This window comes from Adiantum capillus-veneris, chromosome 30 (genome assembly GCF_014529385.1).
Source record: "Adiantum capillus-veneris isolate H3 chromosome 30, ASM1452938v2, whole genome shotgun sequence".
In the NCBI taxonomy this organism is placed as follows: domain Eukaryota; kingdom Viridiplantae; phylum Streptophyta; class Polypodiopsida; order Polypodiales; family Pteridaceae; genus Adiantum; species Adiantum capillus-veneris.
The window spans coordinates 21,570,984-21,589,341 of record NC_140960.1 but is presented as its reverse complement, the minus strand read 5'-3'; the positions used below and the strand labels follow the sequence as shown (position 1 = coordinate 21,589,341).

The following is an 18,358-nucleotide window of genomic DNA, read 5'->3' as shown; positions in this document are numbered from 1 at the left end:
TGGGCCCTACAGGTTGTAGGCGTCTGCTCGGGGCATTCTAGCTTCCGAGCCGTGTGTGTATTCAAGTGTTAATTCCCGTCGCAGGTTCTCTTTGCAAAGTGCTCTGTGTGTGTGTGTGTCTAAAGTAAAGAATTTCGGGTGAAAGCCAACGCCTACCGCCCCACGTGCCGGTTTCAATTGGCATGCAAGCGAGGTCGCTTGCAATATTTCAAGGGTCAGGTATGTCACCAAGAGGTGTTTTTCCGTGTTTTTCCTGTTGCCTTCTCTACATGTGTATTGCATATTTCAATTTATTCATTTTTGCTTGTTTTCACTTGGTACCCTTGAAAAGGTGCAAGTGGACATTGCTTGGCTAGTGTGAAACTTCTAGAGTCAAATGGGTATCACACTTCGGGAATTTGGGTCAGTCAATCGGTGATTGGTCGAGCCGGTTAACGGTTCAATTGCACACATTTAAATATCCTAATTTCAATAAAAAGAAATTACTTGAGAAATTAAGAAAAAAAAAAGTCCATTCAGCAACATCCCTTTGGCTTCTAAACAGTTGTCCTCAACTGTAGTGCTTGTACATATCCTTCCAGTTTCGTGGGATAGAGTGCTAATTCTTGCTCGGTTGTCCCTTGAGCATCCAAAGTGTAATCTTTCCAGACTTAAGTGACTGGTCCTGATGATGGATGGTCTGCTCCAGTTGGAGTATCTCTTCTGTAGTTAGAGTGTAGGTCCTCAGCAATGATTGTTGACTTTATCATCCTCTGAAGGGTATTATGAGGATACACACCTTCACGCTCTTCCGAAGTTGTGGTAAGAGACCTGCTTCAAATTTTTGCATCTTTTCCTGTCGGAAATCTTCATGAAGGGAGTAACCTGTAGAAGAACCGGCCAATACTTGTCAACATATGTGGTTACTTTCTCATGTTCTCTTCGGGCGAGCCAATTCCATTCCTTCTGGATGTCCTTCTCGAAATTTGGTGGAAGGAATTGTTCATAAAATTCGGCTTTGAACTGAGTCCACGTTTTGGCTTGAGAGCCTTGGCTAACCACCATTTGCTTTCCTTCTCCTTGAGATACCTCCCAACTTGCCGCAACTTGGATTTTTGGGTGAAGTTCCCGTTGGCAAAAGCAACTTCGAACTGCCTGATGAAAGACAGTGCCTTGGAGATATCTCTCCATCCTGTATAGTTGTCAAACTTCACATCCGTGTGACCGGATTTGAAAACCCGCATCTTGCGGTCACGCCTGCAGTTATCCTTCTTGAACTCGGGCTTTTCTTTAGTATTACGTAGTGAAGTAGTAGGAGTTTTCTTCTTTGGAGAAGATTTAGATACTGTATGAGAAGTAGATGTAGTAGTATGGTCAAGAGAGTATGATGGAGAAGATAGAGACCCATCCTTGCTTTCGTTAAGCAGAGAAAGTTCTTTTTCCTGGCCCTTGCTCTTGGAAGGCCGTTTGTCCTCATCTGGAGATCCCTTGTGCGTTTCAGCACCTCTTTCCGCACCATCCTCCTGTGGGTTGCTTCCAGCAACAGGATTTTCTTGACGCCCATCGGCATCTGTTCCTTGCGGCTTCTTGATTCTGTCCAAAACGTTTTGGACAGCCGGCAACGAAATAAGTTGCTACAATTCCGCGAATTGAGCTCGCACTTGCTGAAGTTCCTCTTCAGTGCTTTTGCCTTGGCCTGACATGGTTCTTCCTGTTCCTCTCGGAATCGTCCTTCTTTGCAGAGAAAGAGAGGAATCCGAGCTTTGATACCACTGTCACATGCTTGGGCACCCCAAGTCGGGAATCTGGCACGACACACGAGATAATCACTGGAAATACTTCACAACTTTATTACACTTTAAACTTGAGTTGACACGGCCGTAGTTTCGTGTCCAGAGAGATTGGCCCCAAAGATTTGGCGCCCCTTTCGGTATTTCTTTTGTATTAATGCTTGAGCAAAGTACAACACCCGGAAGGGTCCTCTGCTCTCAGACTCTACGTCCGGATGCGCTGTCTGCTCTTTTATAGGACCGGTATGCTTTGAGAAAAGCACACGCCTGATGCTCTGATATCATTGTCACGAGACGGGCATCATGTGTCAACGGAAAAGAATAGACTGAACAGACCTTTAGCACTGCAACAACAACTGAACTGAAAGAGTGAGAGAGAGCACATGTGACACGGAGTGGCGGAATTCCACCACAGAGAGTACTGGCCCCAAACGTTGGTGCCCCTTTCGGTGTTTCTTTATATTGCTTCAATCAAGTACAATGCTGGCACTCCAATCCTTGCACCTTCACATTGAAGCATGCCAGAGAACGAGCCCTATGCACAAATTTAAAGGCCCTTGGCCTTGAGAAGCAGCTACATGAAAAGCATTCAAACTCAAAAGCAACTGGTTCCAAAAGCGCTAGCACCAAAAGTTGCCAGCGCGCTTTGCGGAAATCCGTACAGCTGCCACGTCAACATGTCAGCGCAAAGTTCGGGCGTTTGTACTAGCTGCCACATCATCAATTTTTACACTTACCTTTTTGTGTGTGTGATGGTCCAGCTTTATTTTAATGCCTTCATGTCACTTGGGCCCCATCGGACGGGGTCCCATAAGTTGGTGGGAACTCTTCTTTGGCCTCTCGGCAAGACTTCGCAAGTTGGTAAAACTTCTTATGATGCTTCTTCTTCTTCACTTAGGGTTTAGGCCCCTCAGCCGGGATCTGAAGGTTGGCTCCATTCTTCAGTGTCTTGACACGTCAGCAGCTTGTGACACCATCCGATTTTCCAGAATCGTGTGATGAGCTGTCATCTGGTTTCCTTGATTCATTCTCTTCACTGGCAGACTCTTGCCCTGTTGAGGTGGATACTATCCTGTTCGTAGGATAAGTCAAGTAGCCGGCATGCATTCCAAACCGTTGCTTAGCATGTCCCATAAGTCTCTGAATAGAGTCAGACTTCTGGTTTAGACAATAGTCTCAAATCTCTTTTGGCAAACCACTGCAAAACAACTTAATCTGGTCTCTTTGGCAAATGAGTATCCCAAAACCTTTGGCAGTAGTCATCCAATGTATCTTTCTTACTCATTCTCAATGATCTCAAATGGCGCCTTCCCCGTCGAAGAATGAACTGTGTTGTTGTAGGCAAACTCCACCAAGGGCAAATACTTTTCCCATTGAGTCTTCTGATACGAAATATAAGACTTCAACAAATCCAAAACCAATGAATTGGCTATCTCAAATTGCCCATTTGTCTGGGGGTGGAAGAGGACGAGAACTGCAACCGTGTACCAATGTTCTCCTAGATTGCCCTCCAAAACAAACTAGTAAACCGGGGATATCTGTCTGAAACAATGGACTTAGGCAGGCCATGTAATCGGAAAATCTGTGAGACGAATAGTTTCGCGAAATGATCTGGCTTAACTGTTTTCTTTACCAGAATGAAGTGGGCCTATTTATTGAATCTGTCGATGACTGTCCAAATGTCACCAGCGTGTGACTACTATCTATCCTTTTTGTTGATTTCTTTCTTATTATTTATTTACTTTCACTTTTTGGAAACACCCCTCGGGAAATCTAACGGCCCTGCATTGCATAGCTAGTGTGGAACTGTCCAGAGGGAGTCCAGGCCTGAGGACAAGAGAGCACTAAGGTTGGACAAAGACTATGGTTAGCCAAAGTGGGGTCATTGACTAGCCAAAGTGGAATCCTTTGCTACAGAGGCTACATTTCAGTTTTGGGTGTGGCTACAGTATACAAAGGGGGTCAGATGACCTAGAAAGATACAATGGCAGCATCTCCTAAAATTTAGGAAATTGCTATTTTGGGACCTGAAAATGTGTTTGCGTCATTACCTCCGGAATGACAAGGGGAACATTTTCTTACTCTACCGTGAAGTCAACTGGGCAACCGGTTGGGAGATTTTTAGGCGGCAACCCCGAAACGGGAAAATGCTTGTAAATGCGCCAAGTGGCACATTTTGGTGCACTTTCCAATGCAAGGAGGAGTTGGCGCTGAATTTAGAGAAGAAAGGCTGAGTTTTCAGCTTCTGTCACAGGTTAAGAGCTATGGAATGCTTCCTTCCCTTCCTATGTACAGTACGGTGCCAGGAGTGATGCCCTGCACGCTACGCACTGCCCTCTCTCTCCCCTATGGCAGTATGTTATGCCCCTCTAGTGGGCTTTTCAATTGACCAATGTACAGTTGTGTGGGTTCATGCGCGATTGCCGAGGCAAGAGCCTCTTGCACAGGTACTGGATTAGCTAGCGGCTAATCCCCCCGTAGGTACAGGTGAATTCGGAGAGGTTTCACGCCAGAAATCTCGTCCGATTCAAAGGGCAAGTAGCCCTACAGGTGCGGGAGCTCGAGGACTTGCTACGGATGCGACCGGCACGCGAAACGGAGCCCGAAACAGTAAATTACAGCCTGCTGTGTATTTTTGCAGGTTTAGGGTTTTGGCGCTAAACGGTCCCTAATACCCCCAGGAGGTTCGGGGACGCGAGGGGACCGTTGTACAGGTGATCTGGCGCATTTTCGGGGCTGAAAACAGAGAATTCAGCGTGCTGCAGATTCTTGCCAGGTTTTGCAAAGTGCCCGTATGCGTCGGGAAAGTCAGTCAATGCGTGGGAATACTGATTGTGAAGGGTCCTAGTACAATTATGTTGCCGAAATCGGGCCAGAACAGTTGAAATTCAGCCAAGTTTGTGCGGGGCAGCTTGTAGGGAACCACAACGTTTATTCCCTCTTTTGAACAATAAAGAAATACCGAAAGGGGCGCCTAAGTTAGGGGCCAATCTGGTGTCGGTCTACTTATACAGGTGCAATCTAGCAGCCTGTATCCCTCTCCCCTTTGTTGTGTCTTGAAAGTACAGGTAAAGTGGGCGACAAATTACATGGGTGAAAGCAAATAAGGTTTAAGTCTAAAGTCTACCGCCCTTTTTGAAAGTACGGGTCAGTTTCATGGTTCCATCGCCGGGATTAAATCACTTTTCCCCATAGAAGTGAGCCTTGGTCAGGTTGGCTTGAAGACACAGGGGATCATAGACCAGACACAGGAAATAGCAGTTATGGCTGACAGACCAGATGATGTGACTGAAGAGGCTTCTTCTCTTCGCAGGGTCAACACACATGAAGTGGGTGAGTCTTCAAGACCACCACAAACGGATGATGATATATTCAGGACCGAGTTGGCTACTGCTGTGGCTATGTTCACACAAGTAATGCAGAACCCGAGGTTTTTAGCCTTTCTGCAACCTCCTCTTCCGTCTCAGTAAGTTGGGTCAATGGATCATATTCAAAAGCCTGTTAAGGCTCGAGCAGAGGTGATTCATACTGCACAGTCAATGGAAACACCTGTACACTTGACGGAGAACATGCAGTCTCCACAACCTGTGCCTAAGGTGCAAGAACAGGTGGCTGAGATGCCAGTCTTTCAAGCTGTACCAGTTCAACCAGCCACTTTTCAACAGCCTATAGCTGGTTCTAATGGGCAGGGAAGCAACCTACAGGCTATGCAACAGGTCTTCCCACCACCTTCAGTACACCCTGGCTATTTTGGAGGTGGATCGGTATTCCAGAGCATGGCTGGTCATGCACCTGGAAATCAGTTTTACACGCTAGGAACAGTGTTTGGGGGTGTTCAAACGATGATGCCTAACCCCATGTATGGTGTCACGGGCATGCTACCAGGGTTTCAGAGCACTCAGGGCCAATTTTGGGATGCCACAGGCAAATTTTGGTATGGCTGGAATTACAAATCAGTAGCCAAATATGGCATTTCCAAGTCAACTTAATTGCGGTCAGGGAACACAAATGAACCCTAACAGTGTTCCCATGTTTTAGTCACTTCCATATGACAATTTAACGCCGCTAGAGAGGCCAACTCCATACAAAGAAGGTGGCAAAGGTGTGACTTTCACGACCTTTACAGGGTTTGATGACAGGAAGAAGGCTCTCTCATTCCTCCAGCAGTTTGACAAGGCCTATGCAGGGGGAAACTTTACAGAGGCTTCAAAGGTCCGCAAGGCAGCCACTTTCTTGACAGGGAATGCGGGACAATGGTGGACAACTTTATTGCTTCAAGGGCAAGCTCCGTCCACATGGATTTACTTCAAGCAGATTTTTGCAGCAGCATGGTTATCTGATGACTTTGAAGCAGATGTCATGACAGAATGGCACCAGCTTAATGCTGCTACTTGCAAGAATCTGGATGATTACAATCGGAAGTTTTGGAAAGCTCTACTTCCAGTAACTTCCTATAGGTTTGTGCCATTGACAGAACAGATTGAAAAATACTGTTGTGGCCTACCCAAAGGATTGAGAAAATACTGCACGAAGACCAAAGTCACTACTTTGACGCAGCTCATCGAGGTAGCAAACACTGGCAATGGTTTGCTCAAGGGAGAAGATTGTGAATTCAATACTGGCGTCAAGGAAGGATCAGCCAAGAAAAATTCAGCAAAGAAGTATGTTCCCAAGGAGGCTCCGAAAGTGACTCAGGAGCCAGCCAACGCAGGGAAGGACAAAGCTACGGCTGAATCAGAAAAGGGACCAGCGAAGAAATGGAAGACGTTTTCCTCGTAAGACGGAAGAGCAAAAGAAGGTCCTGAGGTCAGAGAACAAATGCTTCATCTGTGAGCAGCCTGGCCACATTGCTTACAATTGTCCTACAAAGAAAAGGCCAGTTGATTCTGAAGACAAGGAGGACAAGAAAGGAAAGAAGCCCATGGCTGGTCTAGTGCCAGATATGGTGGGCGACAAGCCAAATTCAGATGCAAGTGAGCTTTACAGAGCATGGGGAAAGGTCAGGGATCAAACAGTGTTTATCTTCTTTGATCCAGGTGCCAAAGCCAACTTCATTTCCCCAGAATTGGCTTCAAAGTTGGGAATCAAACCTGAAGAGATGGGGTATACATCAGAGGCAGGTTTGGCATGTCCTGGCCATACAGAGGCTGTGACACCCATCATTGGAAAGTTGCGCCTACATATCCAGTCCTATGTAGATGCTGAAGAATTTTACATCATGCCACTGGACGGATGTGATGTGTTGCTAGTTATTCCTTGGTTGTTTCGTGTACAGGGAATCATGGATGCCTACAACAAAAAGATCACTGTACAGAGTAGGGGAAAGACTCACATTCTGGATGTAAAGCTTAAAGGGGAGTCTATTCCCACTGTATCAGCTTCTGCTATTACTTCTGTAATGAAAAAGCATCTTTTTGCGTACTTGGTTTTTGCACGTGAAGTGTCAGATTGTGATGAATCAAATTTATCTGTGCTAGATAAAGAAAGGTCAATGTTTTACAACAGTATAGTGACTGTTTTTCCGATTCATTACAGTCTCAATTACCACCTGAGAGACCCGAGGACCATGCGATAGATTTGGTGCCAGGCAGTAGCCCACCAAATAAGCCTCCGGATTGGGTTAGTGCGGCTCAGTAGAAAGAGATAATGGGCCAAGTACAGGAGCTGTTAGAAAAGGGGCTGATTCAGCCCAATTCATCTCCATTCTGTTCTCCAGTGTTGTTGGTGCAGAAAAAGGATGGCTCATGGCATATGTGCATCGACTACCGTGCACTGAACAAGAATACCATCAAGAATAGGTTCCCTATACCTAGAATTGATGATATTCTAGACAAATTAGAAGGAGCAGCTATGTTTAGCAGGATAGATCTAAAGAGTGGGTACCATCAGATCCGCATTAGATAAGAGGATGTAGACTGCTTTTAGAACAACGTTTGGCCTTTACGAATTTTTAGTGATGCCCTTTGGTCTCACAAATGCTCTTGCTACGTTCAATAGGGTGATGGACAGAATTTTCCGTCCACACCAGCAGTTTGTTGGTACATTCTTTGATGACATGATAGTCTCCTCAAAGAATGAAGAGGAGCATAGGCATCACTTGGCCATTGTGTTCGAAGACCTACGCAGTCATAGGTTGGTCATCAATGCAAAGAAAAGTGAATTTTTTCTGGAAGAGATCCACTTTCTGGGACACATTGTCTCAAAGGATGGTGTCAGAATGGATCCTGCAAAAGTTGAAGCGATCAAGTCATGGCCAGATTTGAAGACGGTGCACGATGTCCGAAGCTTCTTGGGACTATGCTCCTATTACAAAAGGTTTATCCGCTGAGATTGCTTTACCTTTACATGCTCTTCAAAAGAAGGCAGTCACCTTTAGATGGACACAGAAAGAGATTTCAGCTTTTAATCTCTTAAAGGAAAAGATGACTTCAGATCCAGTCATTGTGTTGCCAGATCTTCAGAAGTCATTTGTGGTCCAGTGTGACGCCTGTGGTAGTAGCATTGGTGCAGTGCTAATGCAAGATGGCAGGGTAGTAGCCTATGAGAGTAGAATTTTGCAAGGGCCAGAGATGACCATGCAGGTCTATGAGAAAGAGTTACTGGCTGTGATTCATGCGCTCTTAAGTTGGAAACACTATCTGCTAGGTGCAGACTTTGTTGTCCAAACGGACCATCAGACCTTGCGATACTTCTTGACACAGGCAAAGTTATCTGAGAAGCATATGCGATGGGCAAATATCTTGTCCATGTTCCACTTTCAGATTGTGCATGTGGAAGGCAACAAGAAGAACGTTGTGGTTGATGCCTAGTCAAGGAAGCCACAAATTTCAGCTGTGTCAATTCCTTATCATCATGAACTTGATGATATGAGGGAACAGTATGAAAATGATGAAGATTTTGCAAGGGTCTTCGAACAGCTAATGCATGGACAACGTCATGAATACTATCCTCTCAAAGATGGGTTCATGATGATGCATGGCAGATTGTGTGTCACAAAGCCATTGCGACGCAAAGTTATGGAAGAGAGTCATGTCCCACCGTATGCAGGGCATCGTGGTATCGATGCTATAGTTAAAGCGGTTGAGACATTCTTCTACTGGCCTACATTGAGAAGAGATGTGGATGCCTTTGTGCGAGAATGCCTAATATGCCAAAAGGTCAAGTTTGATAGGCAAAAGGCACCAGGGTTATTGCAACCACTACCTATTCCAGATAAACCATGGGAAAGTATTGCTGTGGATTTTATCTTTGATCTTCCGAGAACGCAGACAGGAAACGATGGTATTTGGACCATTATTTGCAGATTCAGCAAACAGGCTCATTTTATTCCTGTCAGGAAGAAGATAAAACCAGATCAGATGGCACGCTTGTTTATGAGCAATATTTTCAAGTATCATGGCATGCCACAGTCAATTGTTAGCGACCGTGATCCACGCATGACAAGTTTGTTCTGGAGAGGCTTGTTTGAGAATATGGGCACAACGCTCAAATTCTCTTCGTCATTTCATCCTCAGACAGATGGGCAGTCAGAAGAGGCAAATTCTACTGTCCTAGATCTGCTAAAGTGCTATGTGTCAGAGCATAAAGGAAAGTGGGAGCAGTATTTGCCATTGGTGGGTATGCATACAATAATATAGTGCATTCATCAACTGGCAAGGCACCTTTTGAGATAGTTGAAGGTGGCAAGAAAGTTCCTCCCATACTGCATACAAAGGACAAGATATTTGAAGCAGATAAGTATGTTCAAGACATGGATGAAATGTACAAGAAGGTCAAAGTGGCCTTAGAAAAGACTCAGGCAAAGCAAAAGAAAGCAGTTGATCGTCACCGTCGTGAAGTGGTATATTCACTTGGTGATTGGGTGCTTTTGCGCTTTGAAAAGGCAAGGTTAAAGAAGATGAAGGGCAAGGAAAGACTGTTTCCAAAGCTCAGCATGCGTTACTATGGGCCTTTTCAAGTGTGCGACATAATTAGTGATGTTGCATATAGGCTGAAATTGCCTGACAGTTGGAAGATTCACAATGCGTTTCATGTGAGTCTTCTCAGACCCTATGTGGGTGATGTGCCAGAAGATATGCCAGCTGAAGATCAGCCGGAAGTCGAGGAACTTGACGAGATCTTGGTCCCGGAACAGATTTTGGTACATAAAGAAAGGAAAGTGAAAGGCAAGGTTGCTAGGCGTTACTTGGTAAAGTTCAGAAACTATCCACCAATGGATGCTAAGTGGATGGAAGAAGGTGAACTTGCAGAGTCACCAACTATGTTATCACTTTACCTGGAAGCCTTCGATTTGCAACCTACCTTAACCCCTTGAGTTTCAAAGCTACATGGATTGTCAGTGTGACAATGGCTTCTGAAACAAATGATGTACATGGTATTTAAAGTGAGCTCAAATGAAATACCTGTTACATGAATGTTAGAGCTGTACAGATTGTCAGTTTGGCAATTGCTCTTATGGAATGTCCAAAAGTTTGGTTAGTGCTATAGAAGTGAGTATTTCTTGTCAGTTTGTCAAGGATACAGTAATTGCTTCTATTAAAGAGTACATGTGTAACTGCATTCTTAAACTGTCGGGTCGAAATTGTTACGAGAGCCAATGTGTACTATAAGACAGTGGCAAAATGTGTGGCTACCATTTTGTCATTGGAAAGTTAGTGACTCAAAGCAATGGCAGAGTGCGAAGCTACCACTATGTCATTGGGACAGGGTTCACACGCAGGCAATACATGTGTCGACGAAGTGTTGAATACACCAGGGTTGACAATGAGCATGTATGTGTCGTACATGTGTCGACAGGTGTTGAATACATCAGTGTTGACTGTAAGCATGTACGACATAGATGCAAACGAGGACGTTTGAGATTTCAAGAGGGGGGTATGTCACCAGCGTGTGACTACTATCTATCCTTTTTGTTGATTTCTTTCTTATTATTTATTTACTTTCACTTTTTGGAAACACCCCTCGGGAAATCTAACTGCCCTGCATTGCATAGCTAGTGTGTAACTGTCCAGAGGGAGTCCAGGCCTGAGGGCAAGAGAGCACTAAGGTTGGACAAAGACTATGGTTAGCCAAAGTGGGGTCATTGACTAGCCAAAGTGGAATCCTTTGCTACAGAGGCTACATTTCAGTTTTGGGTGTGGCTACAGTGTACGAAGGGGGTCAGATGACCTAGAAAGATACAATGGCAGCATCTCCTAAAATTTAGGAAACTGCTATTTTGGGACCTGAAAATGTGTTTGCGTCATTACCTCCGGAATGACAAGGGGAACATTTTCTTACTCTACCGTGAAGTCAATTGGGCAACCGGTTGGGAGATTTTTAGGCGGCAACCCCGAAACGGGAAAATGCTTGTAAATGTGCCAAGTGGCACATTCTGGTGCACTTTCCAATGCAAGGAGGAGTTGGCGCTGAATTTAGAGAAGAAAGGCTGAGTTTTCAGCTTCTGTCACAGGTTAAGAGCTATGGAATGCTTCCTTTCCCTCCTATGTACAGTGCGGTGCCAGGAGTGATGCCCTGCACGCTACGCACTGCCCTCTCTCTCCCCTATGGCAGTATGTTATGCCCCTCTAGTGGGCTTTTCAATTGACCAATGTACAGTTGTGTGGGTTCATGCGCGATTGCCGAGGCAAGAGCCTCTTGCACAGGTACTGGATTAGCTAGCGGCTAATCCCCCGGTAGGTACAGGTGAATTCGGAGAGGTTTCACGCCAGAAATCTCGTCCGATTCAAAGGGCAAGTAGCCCTACAGGTGCGGGAGCTCGAGGACTTGCTACGGATGCGACCGGCACGCGAAACGGAGCCCGAAACAGTAAATTACAGCCTGCTGTGTATTTTTGCAGGTTTAGGGTTTTGGCCCTAAACGGTCCCTAATACCCCCAGGAGGTTCGGGGACGCGAGGGGACCGCTGTACAGGTGATCTGGCGTGTTTTCGGGGCTGAAAACAGAGAATTCAGCGTGCTGCAGATTCTCGCCAGGTTTTGCAAAGTGCCCGTATGCGTCGGGAAAGTCAGTCAATGCGTGGGAATATTGACTGTGAAGGGTCCTAGTACAGTTATGCTACCGAAATCGGGCCGGAACAGTTGAAATTCAGCCAAGTTTGTGCGGGGCAGCTTGTAGGGAACCACAACGTTTATTCCCTCTTTTGAACAACAAAGAAATACCGAAAGGGGCGCCTAAGTTAGGGGCCAATCTGGTGTCGGTCTACCTATACAGGTGCAATCTAGCAGCCTGTATCCCTCTCCTCTTTGTTGTGTCTTGAAAGTACAGGTAAAGTGGGCGACAAATTAAATGGGTGAAAGCAAATAAGGTTTAAGTCTAAAGTCTACCGCCCTTTTTGGAAGTACAGCCCGGTTTCACCAAATGCCATCCTAGCCACTTTGAGTCTTGGGAAGATCAAAAATAAAATCCATGGCAATGCTTTCCCAGGGACGGGAGGGTATGGGTAAAGACTGTAGAAATCTTGGTGCCTTATGCCTGTCAAACTTGGCCTTTTGGCATACTAAGCAATTGCGAATAAACTAGTCCACATCCTTTTTGAGCCTCGGCCAGTAAAAGTAATGCTCAACACCCTTCAAGGTGGCATCTATGCCGCGGTGGCCGGAAAAAGGTGTACAATGGAACTCTGTCAAAACCTTTTTCCTCAAAGGCTGTGTAGCACACATCGTTTTCCGCATCAAAATAGCCTTCCTGTATGGAATAGCCTACAACTGTCTCTCCACTTTGTATCCGGTGAAAGATATCTGTAAAATCAGGATCTATGGCATACTGATCTACCATATCCTCGAAGCTTCGATGATGTATCGTGGAAATAGCCAGAACCAAGGGCTTTCTAGACAACACATTTGCCACTAAATTCTTCTGTCCCTGAACATGGACTATCTAGAAATGAAACTGTGACACCTCATCTGCTTTTCCGAAAGCTGCTTCTGCGACAAGAAGTAGAGGAAACTTTGATGTTCCTTGAAGACGGTAAAGTCGGCTCCGAGTAGAAATTGTCGCCACTGAGTAAAAGCATGGATAACTGTGCAACCCGTTCAGGACGTGAAAACATCTTGCTCTCGTAAGCTATGACATGGCCTTCTTGCATCAAGACTGCTCCCAAACTGTGACCGCATGCATAACATTAAACGTCAAAGGGCTTTTGCAAGTATGGTAAAGCCATTGCAAGTCTGGTAAAGCCAATACTGGTGTTGTTGTCAACTTTTCCTTGAGAGTTTGAAAGGCTGCAATCTCTGACGGTCCCAAGTAAAAGGAACCCCTTTCTGAATCAACACATGCAAAGGAGATGCTATCTCTGCAAATTTTGAATAAACTGCCGATAATAGGAGCAAAAACCCAAAAAGCTTCGAACCTTATGAACATTCTTCAAATCAAGCCAATCACAAATGGTCTCAACTTTGGCCGGGTCCATCTTTACACCTTCTGCTGAGACGATGTGTCCTAGAAAATGTATCTCTCGTAAGAAAAACTTACTCTTTTTCGCATTTACAACCAGTTTATGTTGCCGTTGTGTCTGGAAAATTTGTAACAGATGGTGTCTGTGCTGTGCCTCACTCTTGGGAAGACGATGATGTCGTCAAAGTAAGTGGCCACAAATGACTGGTACACTCGAAAAATCCTATCCATCACACGTAGCCGGAGTATTGTAAGGCCAAATGGCATCACCGAATATTCATACAAACCAAAAGTTGTCTTGAAAGCTGTCTTGTAGATGTCTCCAGGAGCAATTCGGATCTGATGATAATCACTCTTCGGATCAATTCGGCTAAAGCAAGTAGAACCCTTAAGTTTGTTGAGTTTATCATCGATCCTCGGAATGGGGAATCTGTTCTGGTTCATTGTTTCTTCATTTTGGGCTCGGCTAACTCAGTAAGCTTGTCGGTTTGGTGGTGTACTGCCGGGATCTTTCGGATTTGTAGGAGGTAACTCTCCAGGTAAGCCTTCAGGGAAACAGTCAGCCGGAGCTTGTAGAAGTTCTTATTGTTCCTTTTCGAGGTCATACATATTTGACCTTTGATCATCATTCAGTTCTTTCAAGAAGATCGAATAAACAAAAAGATTGGATTTCATCAAGTGAGACGGACTCGCTTGCCCTTCTCATTCTTCAAGATGGCTTTCCCTGCCCTATAATCGACCATGACGTTGTTCTTGTGGAACCAGGGGATTCCTAGGAGGATGTCACACCCTTCCAAAGGCATGATGTAAAAGTCCTTGTGCCCTAAATACCCTTGACAATGCAAATGTAGTTTGCTAATGATAGGTGGCAACATCCTGTCCGGGTGCCGCTAGAACAGCCTCGGCGGCCCCATTTTCTCAGGCAAAATTCCAAGTAAGCCGCCAATTCGGTTAAATTGGTCTTGCACTTTTCCCCATGCTCTGCAAAGTTCGGTACTTTTGTTCATCTGATCAGGGTTGGTGGTCCCCACAAAATCTGGTACTAGTCCTGCTTTCGTCTTTCTTTTTCTTCCGCGCTCGGTTGCTGCTCTATAACTCTCTGGCTTATCTTTTGGTGGTCCTTCTCTGCCGAAAATTTGCCCCAATCTTCATTCTTTTCTTCATTTCTCGCGCCGGATTTCAACTTTTCTTTGCCTCCCCCCGAGAGATGTTATCTTAGTCAAATTCTTCGTGAGAACCCATGGGTAATTTGAGGTTCTTTATGGCTTATGCCTTGTAAGACAGAGCGATGAAGACGGGAGCGCGCCCGATGTGCGATGGACGAAGGGTGGGAATGGCTGGTAATCCCAGGGTCGGGACATGAAGATTCTTTCACACAAACCCGTGTGTGCTGCAAAAAGGATTGGATCCTCCGTAGAATAAGAATCTATCTCAGCTCTGATACCACTGTAATAGGCTTGGACACTCCAAGCGAGAAATCAATAGCAACAAACGAATAGAAACTTCAAAATCAGTAAACTGAGAGAGAGAGAGAGAGAGAGAGAGAGAGAGAGAGAGAGAGAGAGAGAGAGAGAGAGAGAGAGTCGACACGGCCCGGCGTAGTTCGGTGGCCAGAGGTATTGGCCCCAAAGTCTGGCACCCCTTTGGTATTTCTTTATCATTAATCATTGCAAAGTACAACCCCCGAGGGACCTCTGCTCTCAGACTTTGCGTCTAGATGCTCTACAGAGTGAGGCCTCAAGGGCTCTTATAAACAGTACAAGGGATGCCCAAAGCAGAGCCCCAAAAGCGATCACGTGAAAAGCTTCAAGTCCCAAAAGCAGCCAGCGCGTTTTGCAGAAATCCGTACAGCCGCCATGTCATCATGTCAGCGCAAATTGCGGGTGCCCGTATAGCCTGCCACGTCAGTGCTATTTGCGGAAATATGGCCTGCCTGCAATGTCAGCAGCTGCATGCTATTTTTTTATTAAATCCTTATGTCCCTCCTGGGACCCATCGGACGGACCTCCATAAGTTGGGACAACTTATAAAAAGAAGTCATTTATCCATCAACTGGACATGCCTGCAATGTCAGCAGCTGCATGCTATTTTTTTATTAAATCCTTATGTCCCTCCTGGGACCCATCGGACGGACCTCCATAAGTTGGGACAACTTATAAAAAGAAGTCATTTTATCCATCAACTGGACATGCCACGTCATCAGTTTGTGACAATTATAGAGAAGAATCCAAGCTTGCCCGAGTTGCTGGATTTCTCAAAGACAACGCTTTGCATTGGTGAACTGCTCTTATTGTAAAATCCATTGCTCCAAAAACATGGCAACAATTAAAGATTTCTTTTGCCAAAAGTCATCATAGTGAAGCCTTTGAGTCAAAAATTTTATTAGCTTGGAATCAATTAATGATTTATCCCACTGAAACCCTTGATGGTTATTTACAACCAAAAATTTGGAGAAGCTTAAATTTCCTGCTTCTATCGTCAAGGAGTGTACTTTGGCGGACTACTTTGACGTACTGTTGTGGAATCCCTTCTCCATTTCAGGAGGATTGCCTTCAGTCAAGTTTCGACAGTGCGAGAACTGATGGATCATGCCGCAGTTGGATACAAGATGATAAAGCAAGTGCTGTCAGGGCAAAACAAAAGGCGAGTGTCTTTTGCCTTCGACCCACTTTGATAAACGCCTTGAGAGTTTTTGACAACCCCATGCTTGAATGGCTACTAGCTGAAGTAAAGCAAGGCACCCCACATAGTTCATTCTAATCTGCAAGGCATGGCACAGATGGCCACGTCTCAAATATGCAGTGTTTTCTTCTTTAGAATTGTGGTATATTTGTGATCAATTTCCTCTCACAAAGCTTGAAAGTTCAAAATTAGGCCTTAGTTTCTGGTCATCAAGGCTTTAATGAAAGAGCTTGCTCTGCTGGAATCAATGAATGTCTACAGCATGCTCAAAGTTAATCTACACAGTTTGTTTTCAAAATGATTAGAAGCCATACTTGGTAATAGAAATGGTATGTCTAAATTTAGTGGTGGTTTTGCAGGAGGATTTGAGCAACAAGATTGAGGTAGTAGAAGCTTTAGCAATAAAGCTTCTACAGAGATTCAATTCCAGCCTTCGCCTAATGAAAGCAACTGCAATGGATCTAGAGGATGGTATACCTATTTGTGTAATTTTTCTGCGCATGTGTTTCATATCAAATCTAGCTGTTTGTTTCTCTCATACTGGTTTCGTCTTTTAGTGCATTCTATAAAGGTGGAGGTTAAAGAGATGAAGGACAGATTGAAGGATGTGCTTGTACATTATAATGCTTTAGTTACGAGCATAAATGAGGAAGGACCAGACTTTCTTAGAACTGATGCCAAACCTCTTTTAGTGGGTGACTTTCCTTGTAGCCAACTACAATAGTTGTTTTGGGTAGAGATCAGAATCGAATGAAGTCTGTATTTTACTCGTTTTTAAAAACAAGTTTTTCAAATTCAAAGCAAAATGATACTTTATAGTATCTGAGAGACAGGACTGTGATTGCAGCATTTGAGTTTTGTCTGACCCCCCTTTTTTGGTATCCGTGTACATCAATTAGGTGGGATTTTCTCATAAAAGAATGGGGTTTTTTAACAAATCATGTCTGAAAGTGTGTTCAGAAAGTTTATTTATACTTCTCGATTCGTCAAAGATGGCCTATTGTTGATCGTACTGCCTATGCCAGTGTTAGTGCAGAATCAGAATAGCAACGATATGGGACATGTAATGGAGAACAAAAGTGTGGATGTTTGGTGGTGGTTGGTTTTGTATTCTTGCATAAGACATGTTCTCAGTAGGTTAACATAATTTTGCATGCATACGTTTAGTTTTTTGAGCGATCGAGACTGTTAAAGTTAATGATGACAGATGTTGTCTACAGACATGAAGATTAATTTGAATCTACATTATAATGGAAGCTCCTATGCTTGAAATAGTGTTCTCTTGTTCCGAGTTTCACATACTGGTCATAATATATGCTCTCACACTTATATGACAACATAGATGTGTCCTTTGCCTTGGCGTGTGTTCCTTGTCGCTCTCATTTGTGGATTTATGTGGGGATTGTTTTGCGTTTAGCTCTACACTTATATGGCAATGTAAGTGTCCTTGGCCATTATATGCTCTCATTTGTGGTTATGTATGTGGATTGTTTTGCATTTAGCTGTACAGTCATATGGCAACTTAAAGGTGTCCTTCGCTGTGATTGTTTATGGTAAGTGGCGAGTGGGTCTCTCAAGGGATTAGTCATGGCCCTAAGAGTGTAGATAATTCTGAACTCTCGTAGTCCCAGAGGAAACTAGTGACAAAAGCGTCTGCCTTCGGTTTCTGGGTGCATAGTCCTGGTCGTTCTTCTTGTATATTTTTTTGGTGTATGAGGGGAGCGGCCGGGCGTGCCCTACCTGACTCCGAAAACAAAACAGTTGTTTATGGTTATGAAAACTAAATTATACATTGTATGTGGTAATTGGCAATCATACTTCCTTGACTTGGTGTGAGAAAGGAAAAATGAGTAACCTTTAGTCAAACAGCAAAAAAGAAATGAAGCACTCTTGCCATTTACCTTTGTACTCCCTACTCAGTATGTCCACCATCTAATATACTTGCATTCATTAATGCCAGCACCATAGCGTGTACAGATTAGAAAGTAAGAATGAGAAACCTCTACATGCTAGGCTACCGTACAATTGCATGCAAAAAGCTTCTTGCATGCAATTTTGGAACCCTCCAAGATTGCTACCGTGCACAGTCATAGGTTGAAACCATTTATATAAGAATGAGCTACCCTTCCACACATGGTATACTTACTTGAATTCCATGGCCTTTAGATGCTTTGCACTCTCATGATGAGATTGTTTGCCTAAATCATAACATAGTCCAATGTGACTATTTGATTGTATCATCCTATCCCTATCACATGCCATACTTCAAATGTTAATTTTTTGCATGCTACTCTGGATGACTCAACAGATCTAGTAGACCAGAAGAGGGTTGATTGGCGCTTTAGTAAAACAAAAGCTATTTGGTAGTAAGTAAGAGGAGAGGTCTTGGGGTACACATCGTTCTCAACATATCGTTTTTTCCTTTGGGTCTATCTGTATTGCATTTAAATTCAACAGATACTCCATTTATTTGAAGGTTTAGCAAGTGTTGACAACACTCTTTTATGTTCAGAA

General features: G+C 44.3%; 1 protein-coding gene across 2 annotated transcripts in view; it reads left to right on the top strand.

Moving 5' to 3' along the window:
- Nucleotides 1-16,665, top strand: part of LOC147417646 (uncharacterized) — a 65,090-nt gene extending 48,425 nt beyond the window's left edge. Inside the window, exons 5-7 of one of the 2 annotated variants that reach the window (XM_086506893.1) lie at nt 15,704-15,805; nt 16,204-16,315; nt 16,402-16,665. In XM_086506893.1, coding sequence (XP_086363019.1) covers nt 15,704-15,805; nt 16,204-16,315; nt 16,402-16,568 — 381 coding nt within the window. In that variant the 3' untranslated portion in view covers nt 16,569-16,665. The remainder of the gene's footprint in view (nt 1-15,703; nt 15,806-16,203; nt 16,316-16,401) is intronic. The other variant, XM_086506894.1, reaches the window with a different exon arrangement.
- The last annotated feature ends 1,693 nt before the right edge of the window (nt 16,666-18,358 follow it).